The following is a 15,772-nucleotide window of genomic DNA, read 5'->3' as shown; positions in this document are numbered from 1 at the left end:
TCAACACCATAGGGCCCTCAAACCTCATCACTAAGCTAAGGACCCTGGGACTAAACACCTCCCGCTGCAACTGGATCCTGGATATCCGCCCCCAGGTGGTAAGGGTTGGTAACAACACATCCGCCACGCTGATCCTCAACACAAGGGCCCCTCAGGGGTGCGTGCTCAGTCCCCTCCTGTACTCCCTGGCCAGGCACGACTCCAACACCATCATCAAGTTTGCAGATGACACAACAGTGAGACAGCCTATAGGGAGGAGGTCAGAGACCTGGCCGTGGGTGCCAGGACAACAACCTGTCCCTCAACGTGATCAAGACTAATGAGATGATTGTGGACTACAGGAAAAGGAGGACCGAGCACGCCCCCATTCTCATTGACAAGCTGTAGTGGAGCAGGTTGAGAGCTTTGTGTTCCTTGGTGTCAACATCACCAACAAACTATCATTGTCCAAACACACCAAGACAGTCGTGAAGACGGCACAACAAAACCTATTCCCCCTCAGGAGACTGAAAATATTCGGCATGGGTCCTCAGATCCTCAAAAGGTTCTACAGTTGCACCATTGAGAGGACTGGTTGCATCACTGCCTTGAATGGCAACTGCTTGTCCTCCAACTGTAAGGCACTACAGAGGGTAGTGCGTACGGCCCAGTACATCACTGGGGCCAAGCTTCCTGCCATCCAGGACCTCTATACCAGGCGGTGTCAGAGGAAGGTCCTAAAAATTGATCTCTGCTACTGCAAGGCAAGCGGTAACAGAGTGCCAAGTCTAGGTCCAAAAGGCTTCTTAACAGTTTCTACCCCCAAGCCATGACTCCTGAACAGATAATCAAAGGGCTAATCAAGTGCATGTACCGTCAACAGCGCAATTCTGATTTATTTTTTTAACTTTCCATAGCTATCGTTAACTTTTCGAAATAAATGTTCGACTAGGAATGCCTTAAAGATCTACCAGTCGATCGTGATCGAACAGTTGGTGTCCACCGAGCTACAATCAATTTGAGACACTTTAGGATGATTTGGACATGAACTGCGAACAATGCTAAAATTTGACATGCATTGGATGGTCGACAAAATGCTTTGCTTAGAGCTTAAGAGAGAGTGTGGCCATTTTAAAAAGCCACTTCCAGGATTTTAATCTTGGGTAGCCAACTGAACTACTAGAAGTAGAATCCAACAATACTCATCATGAATCGGTGAATAAAAATTGTCTATACTCTCTCTGTATATATGACTCTGGCTTAACTGTCTTACTATGTCTTGTCCATAGCTCTGGCAGAGGTACTGGGCTCCAAAGTTTGCCTGTCCCGGGACAAGTTCAACACCATGTGTTGTCTGGAGTCAGAGCGCATCCGCCAGCTCATCACCACCGACTGGAAGGCTGCACAGGTCCATGTGCTACCCATGATGCAACTGAACTTCAAAGTGGGTCCTGTAGTGATTTTTATAGTTCCTATACAGTACCAGTGAAAAGTTCTGACACACCTACTCATTCAATTTGGGGCGACAGGTAGCCTAGTGGTTAGAGCGTTGGGCCAGTAACTGAAAGGTTGCTAGATCGAATCCCGAGCTGACAAGTAAAAAATCTGTTGTTCTGACCCTGAACAAGGCATTAAACTGTTCCTAGGCCGTCATCGTAAATAAAAATGTGTTCTTAACTGACTTGCCTAGTTAAATAAATGTTAATTAAAATTTAAAAAATGTCAAGTAAAAATTCAAAACTATGAAATAACACATGGAATCATGTAGTAACCAAAAAAGTATTTAACAACTCAAATATGTGTTGTATTTGAGGTTCTTCAAAGTAGCCACCCTTTGCCTTGATAGAAGCTTTGCACATTCTTGGCATTCTCTCAACCAGCTTCGCCTGGAATGCTTTCCCTACAGTGTTGAAGCAATTCCCACATATGCTGAGCACTTGTTGGCAGCTTTTTCTTTACTCTGCGGTTCAACTCATCCCAAACCATCTCAATTGGGTTGAGGTCTGATTGTGGAGGCCAGGTCATCTGATGCAACACTCCATCACTCTCCTTCTTGGTCAAATAGCCCCTACACAGCCTGGAGGTGTGATGGGTCATTGTCCTGTTGAAAAACAATTGATAGTCCCACTAAGCGCAAACCAGATGGGATGGCGTATCGCTGCAGAATGCTGTTGTAGCCATGCTAGTTAACCTCTCTGGCATATATGGGATATGTGCGTCCCACCTGGCCAACATTCAGTGAAAATGCAGAGCGCCAAATTCAAATAAATTACTATAAAAATTTAACTTTGATGAAATCACACATTCAATATACCAAATTAAAGCTACACTTGTCAGATTTCAAAAATGCTTTACGGCGAAAGCAAACGATGCTATTATCTGATGATAGCACCCCAGTATACAAAGAGAGAAAGGCATATTTCAACCCTGCAGACGCGACACAAAACGCAGAAATATAAATATAATTCATGCCTTACCTTTGACGAGCTTATTCTGTTGGTACTCCAATATGTCCCATAAACATCACAAATGGTTATTTTGTCCGATTAATTCCGTCGATATATATCCAAAATGTCAATTTATTTGGCGCGTTTGATCCAGAAAAACACTGGTTCCAACTTGCGCAATGTGACTACAAAATATCTCAGAAGTTACCTGTAAGCATTGACCAAACATTTCAAACTACTCTTGTAATAAAATTGTAGGTATTTTTTTACGTAAATAATCGATAAAATTGAAGACCGGATAAACATCGTTCAATACAGGAAGAAAACAATGTGTAGGGAGCATTTCTGGTCAAAAGTTACCCTCGTTCTGGATGGCCGTACTTCTTCATTAAACAAAGGAAATATCTCAAACAATTTCTAAAGACTGTTGACATCCAGTGGAAGCGATGGGAACTGCAAGCCCCTAGATTCCCAGTGAAAACCCATTGAAAAGAGAGTGACCTCAAAAAATAAAATCCTGGATGGTTTCTCCTCGGGGTTTCACCTGCCAAATAAGTTCTGTTATACTCAGACATCATTCAAACAGTTTTAGAAACTTCAGTGTGTTTTCTATCCAAATCTACTAATAATATGCATATCCTGGCTTCTGAGCCAGAGTAGCAGGCCGTTTACTTTGGACACGTTTTTCATCCGGATGTGAAAATACTGCCCCCCTATCCCAAAGAAGTTAAGTGTGCCTTGAATATTATAAATAAATATATATTAAAAATAAATTGAATATTAAAAATAAATCACAGACAGTGTGGGGAGGCTTTGCTGGTGACACTATCACACCTCCTCCTCCATGCTTCACGGTGGGAACCACACATGCGGAGATCATCCATTCATCTACTCTGCGTCTCACAAAGACATGTTGGTTGGAACCAATAATCTCAAATTTGGACTCCAGACCAAAGGACAGATTTTCCACCTGTCTAATGTCCATTGCTCATGTTTCTTGACCCAAGAAAGTCTCTTCTTATTGGTGTCCTTTTAGTAGTGGTTTCTTTTGCAGCAATTTGACCATGAAAGCCTGATTCACACAGTCTCCTCTGAACAGATGTGTCTGTTACTTGAACTCTGAAGCATCTATTTGGGCTGCAATTTCTGAGGCTGGTAAATAATGAACTTATCCTCTGCTGCAGAGGATAACTCTGGGTCTTCCTTTCCTGTGGCGGTCCTCATGAAAGCCAGTTTCATCATAGCGTTTGATGGTTTGTGCAACTGCACTTGAAGAAACTTTAAAAGTTCTTGCCGTTTTCTGTTTTGACTGACCTTCATGTCTTAAAGTAATGATGGACTGTCATTTCTCTTTGCTTATTTGAACTGTTCTTCCCATAATATGGACTTGGTCTTTTACCAATAGGGCTAGCTTCTGTATACCATCCCTACCATGACACGACACAGCTGATTGTGTTGACTCAAACACATTAAGAAGGAAAGAACTTCCACAAATGAACTTTTAAGAAGACAAACCTGTTAATTGAAATGCATTCCAGGTGACTACCTCATGAAGCTGGTTGAAAGAATGCCAAGAGTGTGCAAAGTTGTGGCTACTTTGAAGAATCTCAAATGTAACATATATATATATATACTTTTTTGGTTACTACATTATTCCATATGTGTGGTTTTATAGTTTGTCTTCACTATTATTCTACAATGTAAAAATAAAGAAAACCCCTTGAATGAGTAAGGTGTCCAAACCTTTGACTGGTACTGTATGTCAAAAGTGCTTAAAGATAGAGTTAGTAAGACAACATTCTCCTACTAAGCAGGGCAGCAACCTCACAGAAATGCAACAAAATTCTAACTGTCACAGTTGTCTTTTCCCAGTGTTGACATATTTCAAGGGAGGGCATACATTGTAAAAAACAATAGTGGAAGTCTTGTCAGCTTTAAATTATGTTGTTGTTTGTAATCAGGTAATCACCCTGCTGTGTATATTGCTGAGTCTACCTTAAACAACAACCACTTTTGTGCTGTCCTTATAGCAAAATAACACGATACAGTTAAAAATGAAATGATAGAAAAAACTTGCTACGCAAGGCAAGCTTTGCGTATATTTTTATTTTTTACATTCAGAAAAATAGATGTTATTACTCTTATTCTGGATCTGGCATAACACAAGCCAGATCATTACCAAACACTTTCCACAGAAGTGCTCATTCAAAACTGTTATAAATAAAAATCCCTGTACTGCACAAGGGCATATAATTTAAATACCCTGGACAAAGTAAAAAGAAATCCATCTTTTCCATCTAAAAATGCAGTCCAAAATAGAATTTGAGAAGCTTTTGAAAATGTGTATTTTCTTTTGAGATTCTTCTACATTTTCATACAATAATGAGACATGACGAGGCAGAGGATGTTGATATTGACATATTTCACATTTTACTGCTTTAGATTGACACATTCAAAATGCTGTTCGAGTTGTAAAATAAAATTCATTTGAATTGCTTCTATATTCTCTTAGTAGACTTAAAGCAGAAATCTGCAGGTTGGGGGCGACCCTATGCCGCCCCACTTCTTGTGTAGTGTTTTCACTTTGAACGAAAACAAGGGGGTTGAGCCGACTTGGGCTGGCCTTCTGGGTAAGGTGCGTCTTTGCGCTAATCCCGCCTACTATAATGACCCTGCTGTCCTGGAGCTGGAGACGAAGTGAAAGTCACTTGCAACCTAATGTTACAGCTGCCAGAAACAAACAGAGTAGAAGAAGTCAACAAGCGTCATTCTTGGATCTGAATCAATTCGACCCCAAAATATTTTTAAAAAGCGAGAAAAAGACTGGCCATGACCAATCCAGATAAACATTGGAATTCATTTTGAAAGGTAGAAGAGTGACACCGAAATGGCAACCGTTGTCATGGATTATTCATGTTAAGTAAGTGTTGGGTTGCGTATTTAGCCTGCTAGCTATGTTAGCTGCTAACCTAAGTGTGTCCAATGTTCCATCCAGCTAACATCTTTTGTATTCGGATTGTTTTGTACTCAAAGGAATCTAATGATGGCATCATGTAGCTACACTGCATAAACCCCACAAGATGCTCAATGCCTTTATTTCAACTAGCTAACATTAGCTTGCTAAATCTAGATATTCAGATTGTTGGCATGATAGTGTTTAGTTTGTAGATGATCACGCTAGGTGATCGACAGCATTTCCGGTCCAGGACCACCCCAAAAAATTCCTTTTGCTGTACAGTTATTTGTGGCATCTAGTTCATTTGTGAGCGATTGGGTGTTTGCAGTTCCAGAGCTGACGACTTCAGAATGAGAATATGGTCAAATTGACTGATTTTATATTGTTAATGGTATAACGGTTCAAGAGTTTCTCTATATCTAACCCTTTATGGTGCCCCTCTTCGATTAATTTACATAAGATAACCAAATTAATTAATCAATCCAATCTAATCTTGCCAAAAGTCACAACAATTGCCATTATATTACCTTCTCAGGTGAGACCATGGGCAGTATATGACCTACTGCTAACCATATTACCATAGCTAACTATTTTGGTTGATTACCAACAAAATAATTATTGAATCACAAAGCATAACATAACATGCATACTGCATTCTTTACCTCTTTCAGTGTTGGGGTTTGCACAACCACAACTTGTACAGCCTCAGGTTCCCTCTATCAGACGATCTCCACCAATCTCTCCCTGAGAAATACATGTTTGGGTAATGTTACTGTACTGAATTTCATAAAATTTTGGGGGGGTGGTCCTGGGCTGAAAATGCTTTTGACCACCTAGCTAGCTATCATTATCATCTACAAACTAAACACTATCATGTCAACAATCTGCACATCTAGCTTTAGCTAGCTAACGTTGCCTAGTTGAAATAAAAGCATTGGGCATCTTGTTGGATTTAGCTACTGGACATGATGGTATCGTTAGATTCCTTTGAGTTCAATACAGTCCGAATACAGAATGTTATATTTTTCTCGCTTATTTTTCTCTTTAGGTCCAATTAATTCAGATCCAAGAACTGAGAATGATGCTTGGTTGGCTTCATCTGCTCTGTTTGTTTCTGGCAGTTCTAACATTAGTTTGCAAGTGACTTTCACTTCCTCTCCAGCTCTGGGGCAACGGGTTATTCGAGTAGGCGGGATTAGCATAAAGACACACCTTGCCCAGAATGCCAACCCAAGGCAGTCCAGGGCTCAACCCCCTTGTTTTTGTTCAAAGTGAAAACACTACACAAGAAATGGGGCGACATAGGGTCGCCCACGGCCTGCGGATTCCTGCTTTTAAGTCTACTAAGAGAATATAGAAGCAATTCAAAGGAATTATATTTTAGATTTTTTGAAATGTTAGCAAATTTATTACAAATTAAAGTTTTAATTATTTACATAATTATTCAGACCCCTTGCCACGAGACTCGAAATTGAGCTCAGGTGCATCGTGTATCCATTTATCATCCTTGAGATGTTTCTACAACTTGATTTGAGTCCACCTGTGGTAAATTCAATTGATTGAACATGATTTGGAAAGGCAAAAGAGCAAAAAACCAAGCCATGAAGTCGAAGGAATTGTCTGTAGAGCTCCGAGACAGAATTGTGTCGAGGCACAGATCTGGGGAAGGGTACCAAAAAATTTGTGCAGCATTGAAGGTCCCCAAGAACTCAGTGCCCTCCATCATTTAATGGAAGACGTTTGAAACCACCAAGACACTTCCTAGAGCTGGCCTCCCTGCCAAACTGAGCAACCAAGAAGGGCCTTGGTCAAGGAGGTGACCAATAACCCGATGGTCACTCTGACAAAGCTACAGAGTTCCTCTGTGGATATCCTTCCAGAAGGACAACCATCTCTGCAGCACTCCACCAATCAGGCCTTTATGGTAGAGGGGCCAGACAGAAGCCACTCCTCAGTAACAGACACATGGGTAACACATCAGTAACAGCTTGCTTGGAGTTTGCCAAAAGGCACCTAAAGGATTCTCAGACCTTGAGAAACAAGATTCTCTGGTCTGATGAAACCAAGATTTGAACTCTTTAGCTTGAATGCCAAGCATCACGTCTGGAGGAAATCTGGCACCATCCCTACTGTGAAGCATGGTGGTGGCAGCATCATGCTGATGGGATGTTTTTCAGCATCAGGGACTGGAAGACGAGTCAGGATCGAGGGAAAGATGAACGGAGCAAAGTACAGAGAGATCCTTGATGAAAACCTGCTCCAGAGCGCTCAGGATCTCAGACTGGGACGATGGTTCACCTTCCAACCAGATAATGACCCTAAGCACACAGCCAAGACAACACAGGAGTGGCTTCGGGACAAGTCTCTGAATGTCCTTGAGTTGCCCAGCCAGACCCCGGACTTGAACCCAATCGAATATCTCTGAAGTGTCCTGAAAATAGCTGTGCAGCGCCGTTCCCCATCCAACCTGACAGAGCTTCAGAGGATCTGTTGAGAAGAATGGGAGAAACTCCCGAAATACAGGTGTTCCAAGCTTGAAGCGTCATACCCAAGAAGACTCAAAGCTGTAATCGCTGCAAAAGGTGCTTCAACAAAGTACTGAGTAAAGGGTCTGAATAGTTACATAAATGTAATATTTCAGTTGTTTGTTTTATTTTTGCGAACATTTCTAAAAACCTGTTTTTGCTTTGTCATTATGGGTTATTGTGTGTAGATATTCTAAAATATATTATTTATGTATAAATAAAACAGGGCTGGAACGTAACAAAATGTGGAAAAGTCAAGGGGTCTGAATACCTTCCGAATGCACTGTATGCCAATTTGGTTTGAGGGGGTTGATTAGGTGGCTATGATGGAATGGGGCCCCGTTGGGAGTTTAGCCATTTACACCGGGGCAAACACCCCTACTTGCCTTGCCTTGTGAATTAAAATACTCTCATGATAAGTGCCATGGGATTTTATAATGACCACAGAGGTTCAGGACACATCCTGTCCAAAAGACGGCACCTTCTACGCAGGGCAATGTCCCCTTCACTGCCCTGGGATCTCCTCAGAGGGAAGAATGCCCCCTACTGGCAATCTAAACACTACTTCCAGCAGCATCTGGTTTCCCATCCAGAGACCGACCAGGACTGACCCTGTTTAGCTTCAGAGGCAAGCCAGCAGTGGGATGCTGAGTACCTGCAGCATTATAGCACTAGGATTGCTTAACCCTGCACTAGTGGAAAGTTTGCACCTGATATAATACAACATTTCAAAATGTAAAGGGTGGAGCTAAATTGTCAAATACAAGAGTATGACAAACTCTGTCACATGTCGGTAATGCCGTTTTGGCTTTGGTTTTCATTCCTCTCAGAAAATAACAGGCTCAAACTATCTGTTCACTCCTCACACTTACTAAACCAAAGTACGTACTCCCATGTCCTTTTTTCCTTTCCAGAACCTGCAGGTTCATCTGAGTAGGTTCTCGAGGCAGTACGACCAGCTGGTGGCCTTCAAGCCCACGGGCTGGACCTTCAGTCAGAGGGTGGAGGCTGTGGAGGATATCAAGCCTATGGTCCATGGCAACATCAGCATCTATGGTACAGCCCAGTATCTATACCATCTATAGCAGGTGTGCTCAGATGTGGCTCTCGAGGCCCAGAGCACTGCTGGTTTTGGTTCTAGGCATGAAATTTAAAGCATGCTAACTAGGAGACATTGACTCACATTAGCCATGTCATGCCTACTACTTACTAAAATGAATCATACTACATACTATTTAGAATGTACTGTTTTAGTAAAAATGCATACAGTTAGCAACAAATATCAACATACTAGGCTCACCCATTATGTGAATGCGTCATCTTATGCTCAATTGTGCTGTTTCCATCCATCCGTTAATGTTGGTTTAGCTTCCCATGAGCTAATTATCAACTGGTCAATCTCACTCAGTCTGAAAAATCTTCCTCAATGGCTCGCAGCGAATTATACTTGATGAAAAGCCGGAAGGAGTATGACATCCGAGCATTTAAAGGGATAGTGCGAGATTCTGGCAATTAATTAAAATGTTGATGTCTGCGTCCAGTATGAAGGAAGTTTAGAGATAGTTTCGTGAGCCAATGACTGGAAGTCTACCGGTACAGCTAGCTAGCATTGGCTCACAAAACGACCTCTAACTTCCTTCAAACTGCAGAGACATATAAATGGTATCCATGAGTTCATCTGACTCTGGGTAAGTATAATTACCAGACTCTCGCATTATCCCTTTTAAAGCATACTCAATGATTAAAATGTTACATACTATTTAGAACGCAAGTAAGATTATTTGTTCTTGTTTTTTGTTCGAAAATGCCAGATTAGAACATTTGTGGCTAGTTTTACAAAACCTATGTGTGGATTGCTGTCTCTACTGGCCCATAGACTGCTTTCAACATAAGGAAACAATTATGTATATTTCAAATTTTGCTGAAGAATGCCTTTCACCAGAAACTGAGGAAACAATGTGTGTGCACATGAAATGATAAATTACGTGCCAGGAGAAGAACTAGTAGGAAGGGAAAGTAGCAGGACTGCGGAACTCAAGGTCCTGAGTTGTGCACCCCTGTCTATGGTATAGGACTCTACCTACGCCACTGCTCTGTATGATAATGATGACATGGTCATTTAGCAGACTCTTTTATCCAAGGCAGCTTACAGTTAAGAAATGAAATAAATCTAGGGATGTATGGGGCCCATGGGGAATTAAAACCATGGTGTTAACGTCACCATACTCTAACCACTGAGCTATCTGGTACCTGATTCACAACCTGGCTCAGATATTTTCTTTTCACATTGTCCTTTTCTGCACGGTTCCAGCAAATATGGTGGATATGTGGTGGATGCATAACCAGGCTGGTCTTTGGCTAATCTTTTCACACATCCATACTAGGGATTAACACTGGAAACCGGGATCCCAAGATTTTCCGAGCAAGCTCCTTCCCCGAGAGAAAAATGACGGGATCTCAGGAACAATTTATATACTATTTCTATGCAAAAATACAAACATGCATGTGCAAACTATCTGACTTCATTCACACATTAGACCAGTGATCACAACGCTCACTAATAGAAAACGTCACTTGCGTAGCTTATAACTTTCATTGTGTATTGACTATCATGAAACTTGAGGCGGCAGGTAGCCTAGTGGTTAGAGCGTTGGGCCAGTAACCGCAAGGTTGTAAGATCGAATCCCTGAGTTGACAAGGTAAAAAAGCAGAACGAGGCGCAGCATCAGATATGTTCCCTGTGGCGCCTATCCCATTTACATTACAAATGCAAACTATATGCGTGTTTATATTTGCATAACAATAAATGTGTGTTAATGACAGGGCAACAATGCACATTGTGTTCGGAATGTAATCACATTTGCCTGACCACCTCCAGAGGTGGATGGGCTCGCGTTGTGTTCCAATCTCTGCTCCGTGTAAATGCAATCAGGCCAGCTGACCACATTCAGTGGACAACGGCATCAGTGCTCCGCCTAAAAATATTCCTGTGTTATTTCAGCACTGCTTCAGTGATCCACCTGTTCAACAAGTCCCTCATCACTGGATGTGTCTCTCAGCTCATACTGGTGACACCAGTATGTAAAAAAGTGGATCTGGCCCTGACAACCTCCAGAACTACAGGCCTATTTCCAACCTGCCCTTCCTGACTAAGCTCCTTGAACGTGCTGTTCCTAGTCAACTTTAAAACCATCTGGCCACTCACAACCTACATGAGGTCCAGTTGGGTTTCAAGGCTGGACACAGATGTGTTGCTACCTACCCTCACCACCTGGGGGCGGCCCGTCAGGAAGTCCAGTTGCAGAGGGAGGTGTTTAGTCCCAGGATCCTTAGCTTAGTGATGAGCTTTGCGGGTACTATAGTGCTGAACGCTGAGCTGAATAGCATTCTCACATAGGTGTTCCTTTTGTCCAGGTGGGAAAGGGCAGTGTGGAGTGCAATAGAGATTGCATCTGCTTCATCTGACCAAGTCACTGGTGCTCCCTGCTTTAATTTTTGCTTGTAAGCGGGAATCAGGAGGATAGCGTTGTGGTCGGATTTTCCAAATGGAGGGCGAGGGAGAGCTTTGTACATGTCTCTTTGTTTGTGGAGTACAGTTGATCTAGAATATTTTCCCTCTGGTTGCACATTTGTTGATAGAAATTTGGTTGGACCGATTTAAGTTTCCCTGCATTAAAGTCTCTGGCCACTAGGAGTGCCACCTCTGGGTGAGTGGTTTCCTGTTTGCTTATTTCCTTATACAGCTGACTGAGTGTGGTCTTAGTGCCAACATCTGTCTGTGGTGGTAAATAAACAGCCACGAAAAGTATAGCTGAAAACTCTCTAGGCAAGTAGTGTGGCCTGCAATTTATTTCTACTTCAGGCGAGCAAAATCTAGAGACTTCCTTAGATTTCGTGCACAGCTGTTGTTTACAAATATGCACAGACCGCCCCCCTCGCAGCATATTTCCCGCTAGCTGAATATCCACGTCGTCATTCAGCCACGATTCCGTGAAACATAGGATATTACAGTTGATGTCCCGTTGGTTGGATATTGGTGATCGTACTTCGTCTAATTTATTGTCCAATGATTGCACGTTGGCGAGTAGTATTGAGGGTAACGGCATCTTTCCCACTCGCCTTCTCCGGGTCCTCACGAGGCATCCGGCTCTTTGTCCTCTGTACCTGCGTCACTTCCTCAGGAAGCTCTTTTTTGCCTTAAGATACGGTTGCAGAAACATTATGTACAAAATAAGTTACAAATAATGCGGGGGAAAAAAACACATAATAGCACAATTGGTTGGCGCCCGTAAAACTGCTGCCATTTCTTCCGGTGCCATTTTAATAAGTGCTTTAGAAATTAAATGTATTATTATTTAATGCAAAAAGAACCAGGGCAGAGAATAGCAGACCAACATGGAATTATGTAAGAGGACGAGTGCTTTTAGTGGAAAAAAATCTATACTTTAATCTGTGCTGTTTGCGACAATGTTTTTAGATTGTATCGTTGTTTATTCCTCTGAGCCAGATCTAGACCTCTTTTCAAAGGCAGTATCAAGAATATAAAATATCGAAAGAAAGGCAGTGCCTCTCGGATATGCTCGGTCACAGAGAGATAGATAGATCTGGATTCTTTGTTTAGTACAGATCTTCTGTGTAAAAAGTGTCTCACACGGAAAGGCAAAAAAGCACCTAATGAAGCACTTAGCTGCTCCACGAGTGGTTTGAGGCAGTCCAGAAATAACAAGGGTTTTAAGTGCAACTTTAGTAACAATGATTTTGACAAAAACATCCCAGAGATTTAACATTGCTCATATGAAGGGCCTATTGATTAACTTAGCCTTAAGATGCTTTTGGGAAACCAGGCCCTGGTGCGTCATTTTGCAAGAGAACCGTGAGTGATAGGCTTGAGATCTCTAGCCTAAGTTAAATGCTTATGTATATCAACTCATCGGTTATTAGCTAAATATTAGGCCTAATACGGCAGTGAATTTACTACCTGTGCTATGCAACACAGTAAACAAATCTCTGCCTGTGTCCAGTTTACCCATGTCAAGTGGTTACACATTGTCACGCACACTTGATATAAAATTAGGAATCAGCGTTTAACCACCTGCTTTACTCAAATCTATCAACGGCTGATCATTATTAGGACAATATCATTTCTATTTTATTGGTTTCATCTTCATCACTATTGCACTATAAAAGACTCTTCACCCATCAATTGTTTTCATATTATCCTGTAGGCTACCGGCAACATTATTTCTCATGTTTTTGTTTGTATTTTTTAAAACCATACATCTACATATAAGCTTGGCCTACTGCAGAGGAAGACAACTACGACAGCAGCTCCGCAAACAATGGTAGTCATAGGCTCAGCAGGTGCACAAAGAGGGACTTGAAGGAGACACTAAGAAACCTTGTGGAAACTCTGGCATACCTGGTGTTCTTGGGCACCAGGACTATGGTGGTCTGCTTGAAACATGTTGGTATTACAGACTCAAATCAGGGACAGGTTGAAGATGTCAGTGAAGACACTTGAAAGTTAGTCAGCGCATGCTCGGAGTACACGTCCTGGTAATCCGTCTGGCCCTGCGACCTTGTGAATGGGGCTCCCGAGTGGCGCAGCGGTCTTTGATCACACAGTCGTCCGGAACAGCTGGTGCTCTCATGAATGCTTCAGTGTTGCTTGCCTCGAAGCAAGCATAGAAGTAATTTAGCTCGTCTGGTAGGCTCGTGTCACTGGGCAGCTCGCAGCTGTGCTTCCCTTTTTATAGCATGTAATGGAGAAAATTATGGACATTATTGTCTAGCTATAATTCTGAACACATCCAAAATTTAGTAATTTAAACCCATTGGCCTGATTCCTCACTGCTCTCTTTATTTTGATAGGGGCCCCCCTGGAGATCGGGGGCTCCATGATAGCATATGAACACATCATAAACCATGGCAAAATATGTAAAATTGCAGGAAATTAGCTTTGAATCTGCAACAATGTTAGATGGGTTGGTAGGCCCCCTTATCAGGCCCTAGGTGTTGGTCTATTTTGCTGCTCCTGTTTCTGACTTCTATTTTGATGCTCTCACTTGCCCCCCCCCCCCCCCCCCCCTTGTCTCTCTCTTACTCTAGGCATCCCCTACAGTGAGCACAGCAGCTACCTGGAGCTGAGGCGTTTTGTCCAGTGGCTGCGGCCCCTCAAGATTATCCCCACAGTCAACGTGGGCAGCTGGGCTAGCCGGAAGGCCATGGAGAGGTGCTTCAGCGAGTGGCTAACAGAGGCTTACGAGGCTAATAATGTTAAAGGAATCTAAAACAGGACACTTCAGTGTTCACACACAGTGAAAACAGTATATGACACAATACTTGAGTGTTAGCTAATTGGTTTATTCGGATCCCCATTAGCTTTTGCCAAAGCAGCGGCTATTCTTCCTGCGGTCCACACTAAAACACAAATACACAAGAACAGTTATACAAATTTAAAATACACCGATATACAAACAATACAACTAAAGAATAATTTGTGTCTAAATTATGTTTGTTACAGTGTCTGTGTGTGCCATGAGATGTTGTTTTTATCAATTATTTTAAGGTAATTTTTCTGTTTGTTTGGGTAATTGGAGATGGGAGTTCCATGCAATCATGGCTCTGTATAATACTGTGCATTGCCGTGACTTTGTTTTGGACTTGGGGACTGTGAAGTGACCCCTGGTGGCATTTTTTGTGGGGTATGTATGGGTGTCTGAGCTGTATGTTATTTGATTATGCAGGCAATCTGGGATTTTCATTCCTCATAAAACTAGAAAAGAAGCAGTTAATCTCTTGTCATCCAGGAAACACTGGCATGCATGTTGTTGATGTTCGTTAGGTATGTGCAGTTAAGGGTAAGGCGTGCTGCTCTGTTTTGCTGCACTTGACCATATTACCAAACAGTTATCACGATGGGACACGACAAGTTCCTGAACAACTAGTATAGTAGAAAAATGCAGAACATATTTTTGTAAACAGACATGCATCTTCACAAATTTGTCAAGATTACTTTTCCCATGATAACTGAACATACAATGTTTTACCTAGTTTAGCCCCCTCAACTTTCTTATGCACAACTCCAGTTGAGGTTTATCTCTTAGACAATGTTTTGAACCAAATACACTGATTTTAGTTTTAGATGTATTTAAGACCAGTTTATTATTAATCACCCATTCTGATACTAATATGTCCTTATTTAGAATTTCAGTCAGCTCACTGGCTTTGGGTGCTGACATATAGAGTGTGGAATAATCTACCTACATAGTAATTCTAGCTTCGTGTAAGACCAATGGCAAATCATTTGTAAAAATAGAGAAGAGTAACGGCCCAAGGTAACTGCCCTGAGGGACACCACACTGTACATCTCTGTTATATTAGATAAATAACTCTCCAGGTGATAGCAAGTGAGTTTTTTTCAATAACAATGTATGATCAATAACATCAAAGGCTGCACTGAAATCTAACAATACAGCTCCAACTATCATTTTATCCATTTATTTTAACCAATCATTGCAGTTCAAGTTGAATGCCCTTCTCTATATGCATGCTGAAAGTCAGTAGTTAAAGATATACCAAATAGGGGTGACAATACAGTTTGCTACCATTCTCAATAGTTTCACATCAAGGTTGATTATCATTATTGATGGATAACAATACATTTTACACCTCTCCCACACTAACTTGACCCTTATTATTAAAATATGATGATTCACTGTTCAATGTTGTCATTTAACTTCTGAGTTTATCAACTTTACTTGGGAAATGGTCATTGAAATTATTGGCAATATCGAAAGGTTTTGTTATAAGTGACCCATCAACTTCAATGAACTATGAAGTCTATAAATAAAAATGATTTTTAA

At 41.7% G+C, this 15,772-nt stretch overlaps 1 protein-coding gene across 1 annotated transcript in view; it reads left to right on the top strand.

Moving 5' to 3' along the window:
- Positions 1-15,772, top strand: part of LOC139376477 (DNA cross-link repair 1A (PSO2 homolog, S. cerevisiae)) — a 28,733-nt gene extending 12,961 nt beyond the window's left edge. Inside the window, exons 8-10 of the mRNA XM_071119110.1 lie at positions 1,269-1,423; positions 8,822-8,963; positions 14,016-15,772. Of these exons, the coding sequence (XP_070975211.1) occupies positions 1,269-1,423; positions 8,822-8,963; positions 14,016-14,197 (479 nt within the window). The 3' untranslated portion in view covers positions 14,198-15,772. The remainder of the gene's footprint in view (positions 1-1,268; positions 1,424-8,821; positions 8,964-14,015) is intronic.

Source organism: Oncorhynchus clarkii, chromosome 20, assembly GCF_045791955.1.
Source record: "Oncorhynchus clarkii lewisi isolate Uvic-CL-2024 chromosome 20, UVic_Ocla_1.0, whole genome shotgun sequence".
Classification (NCBI taxonomy): Eukaryota; Metazoa; Chordata; class Actinopteri; order Salmoniformes; family Salmonidae; genus Oncorhynchus; species Oncorhynchus clarkii.
The sequence above is the reverse complement of the archived record's forward strand: the minus strand, read 5'-3'. Positions and strand labels throughout refer to the sequence as shown.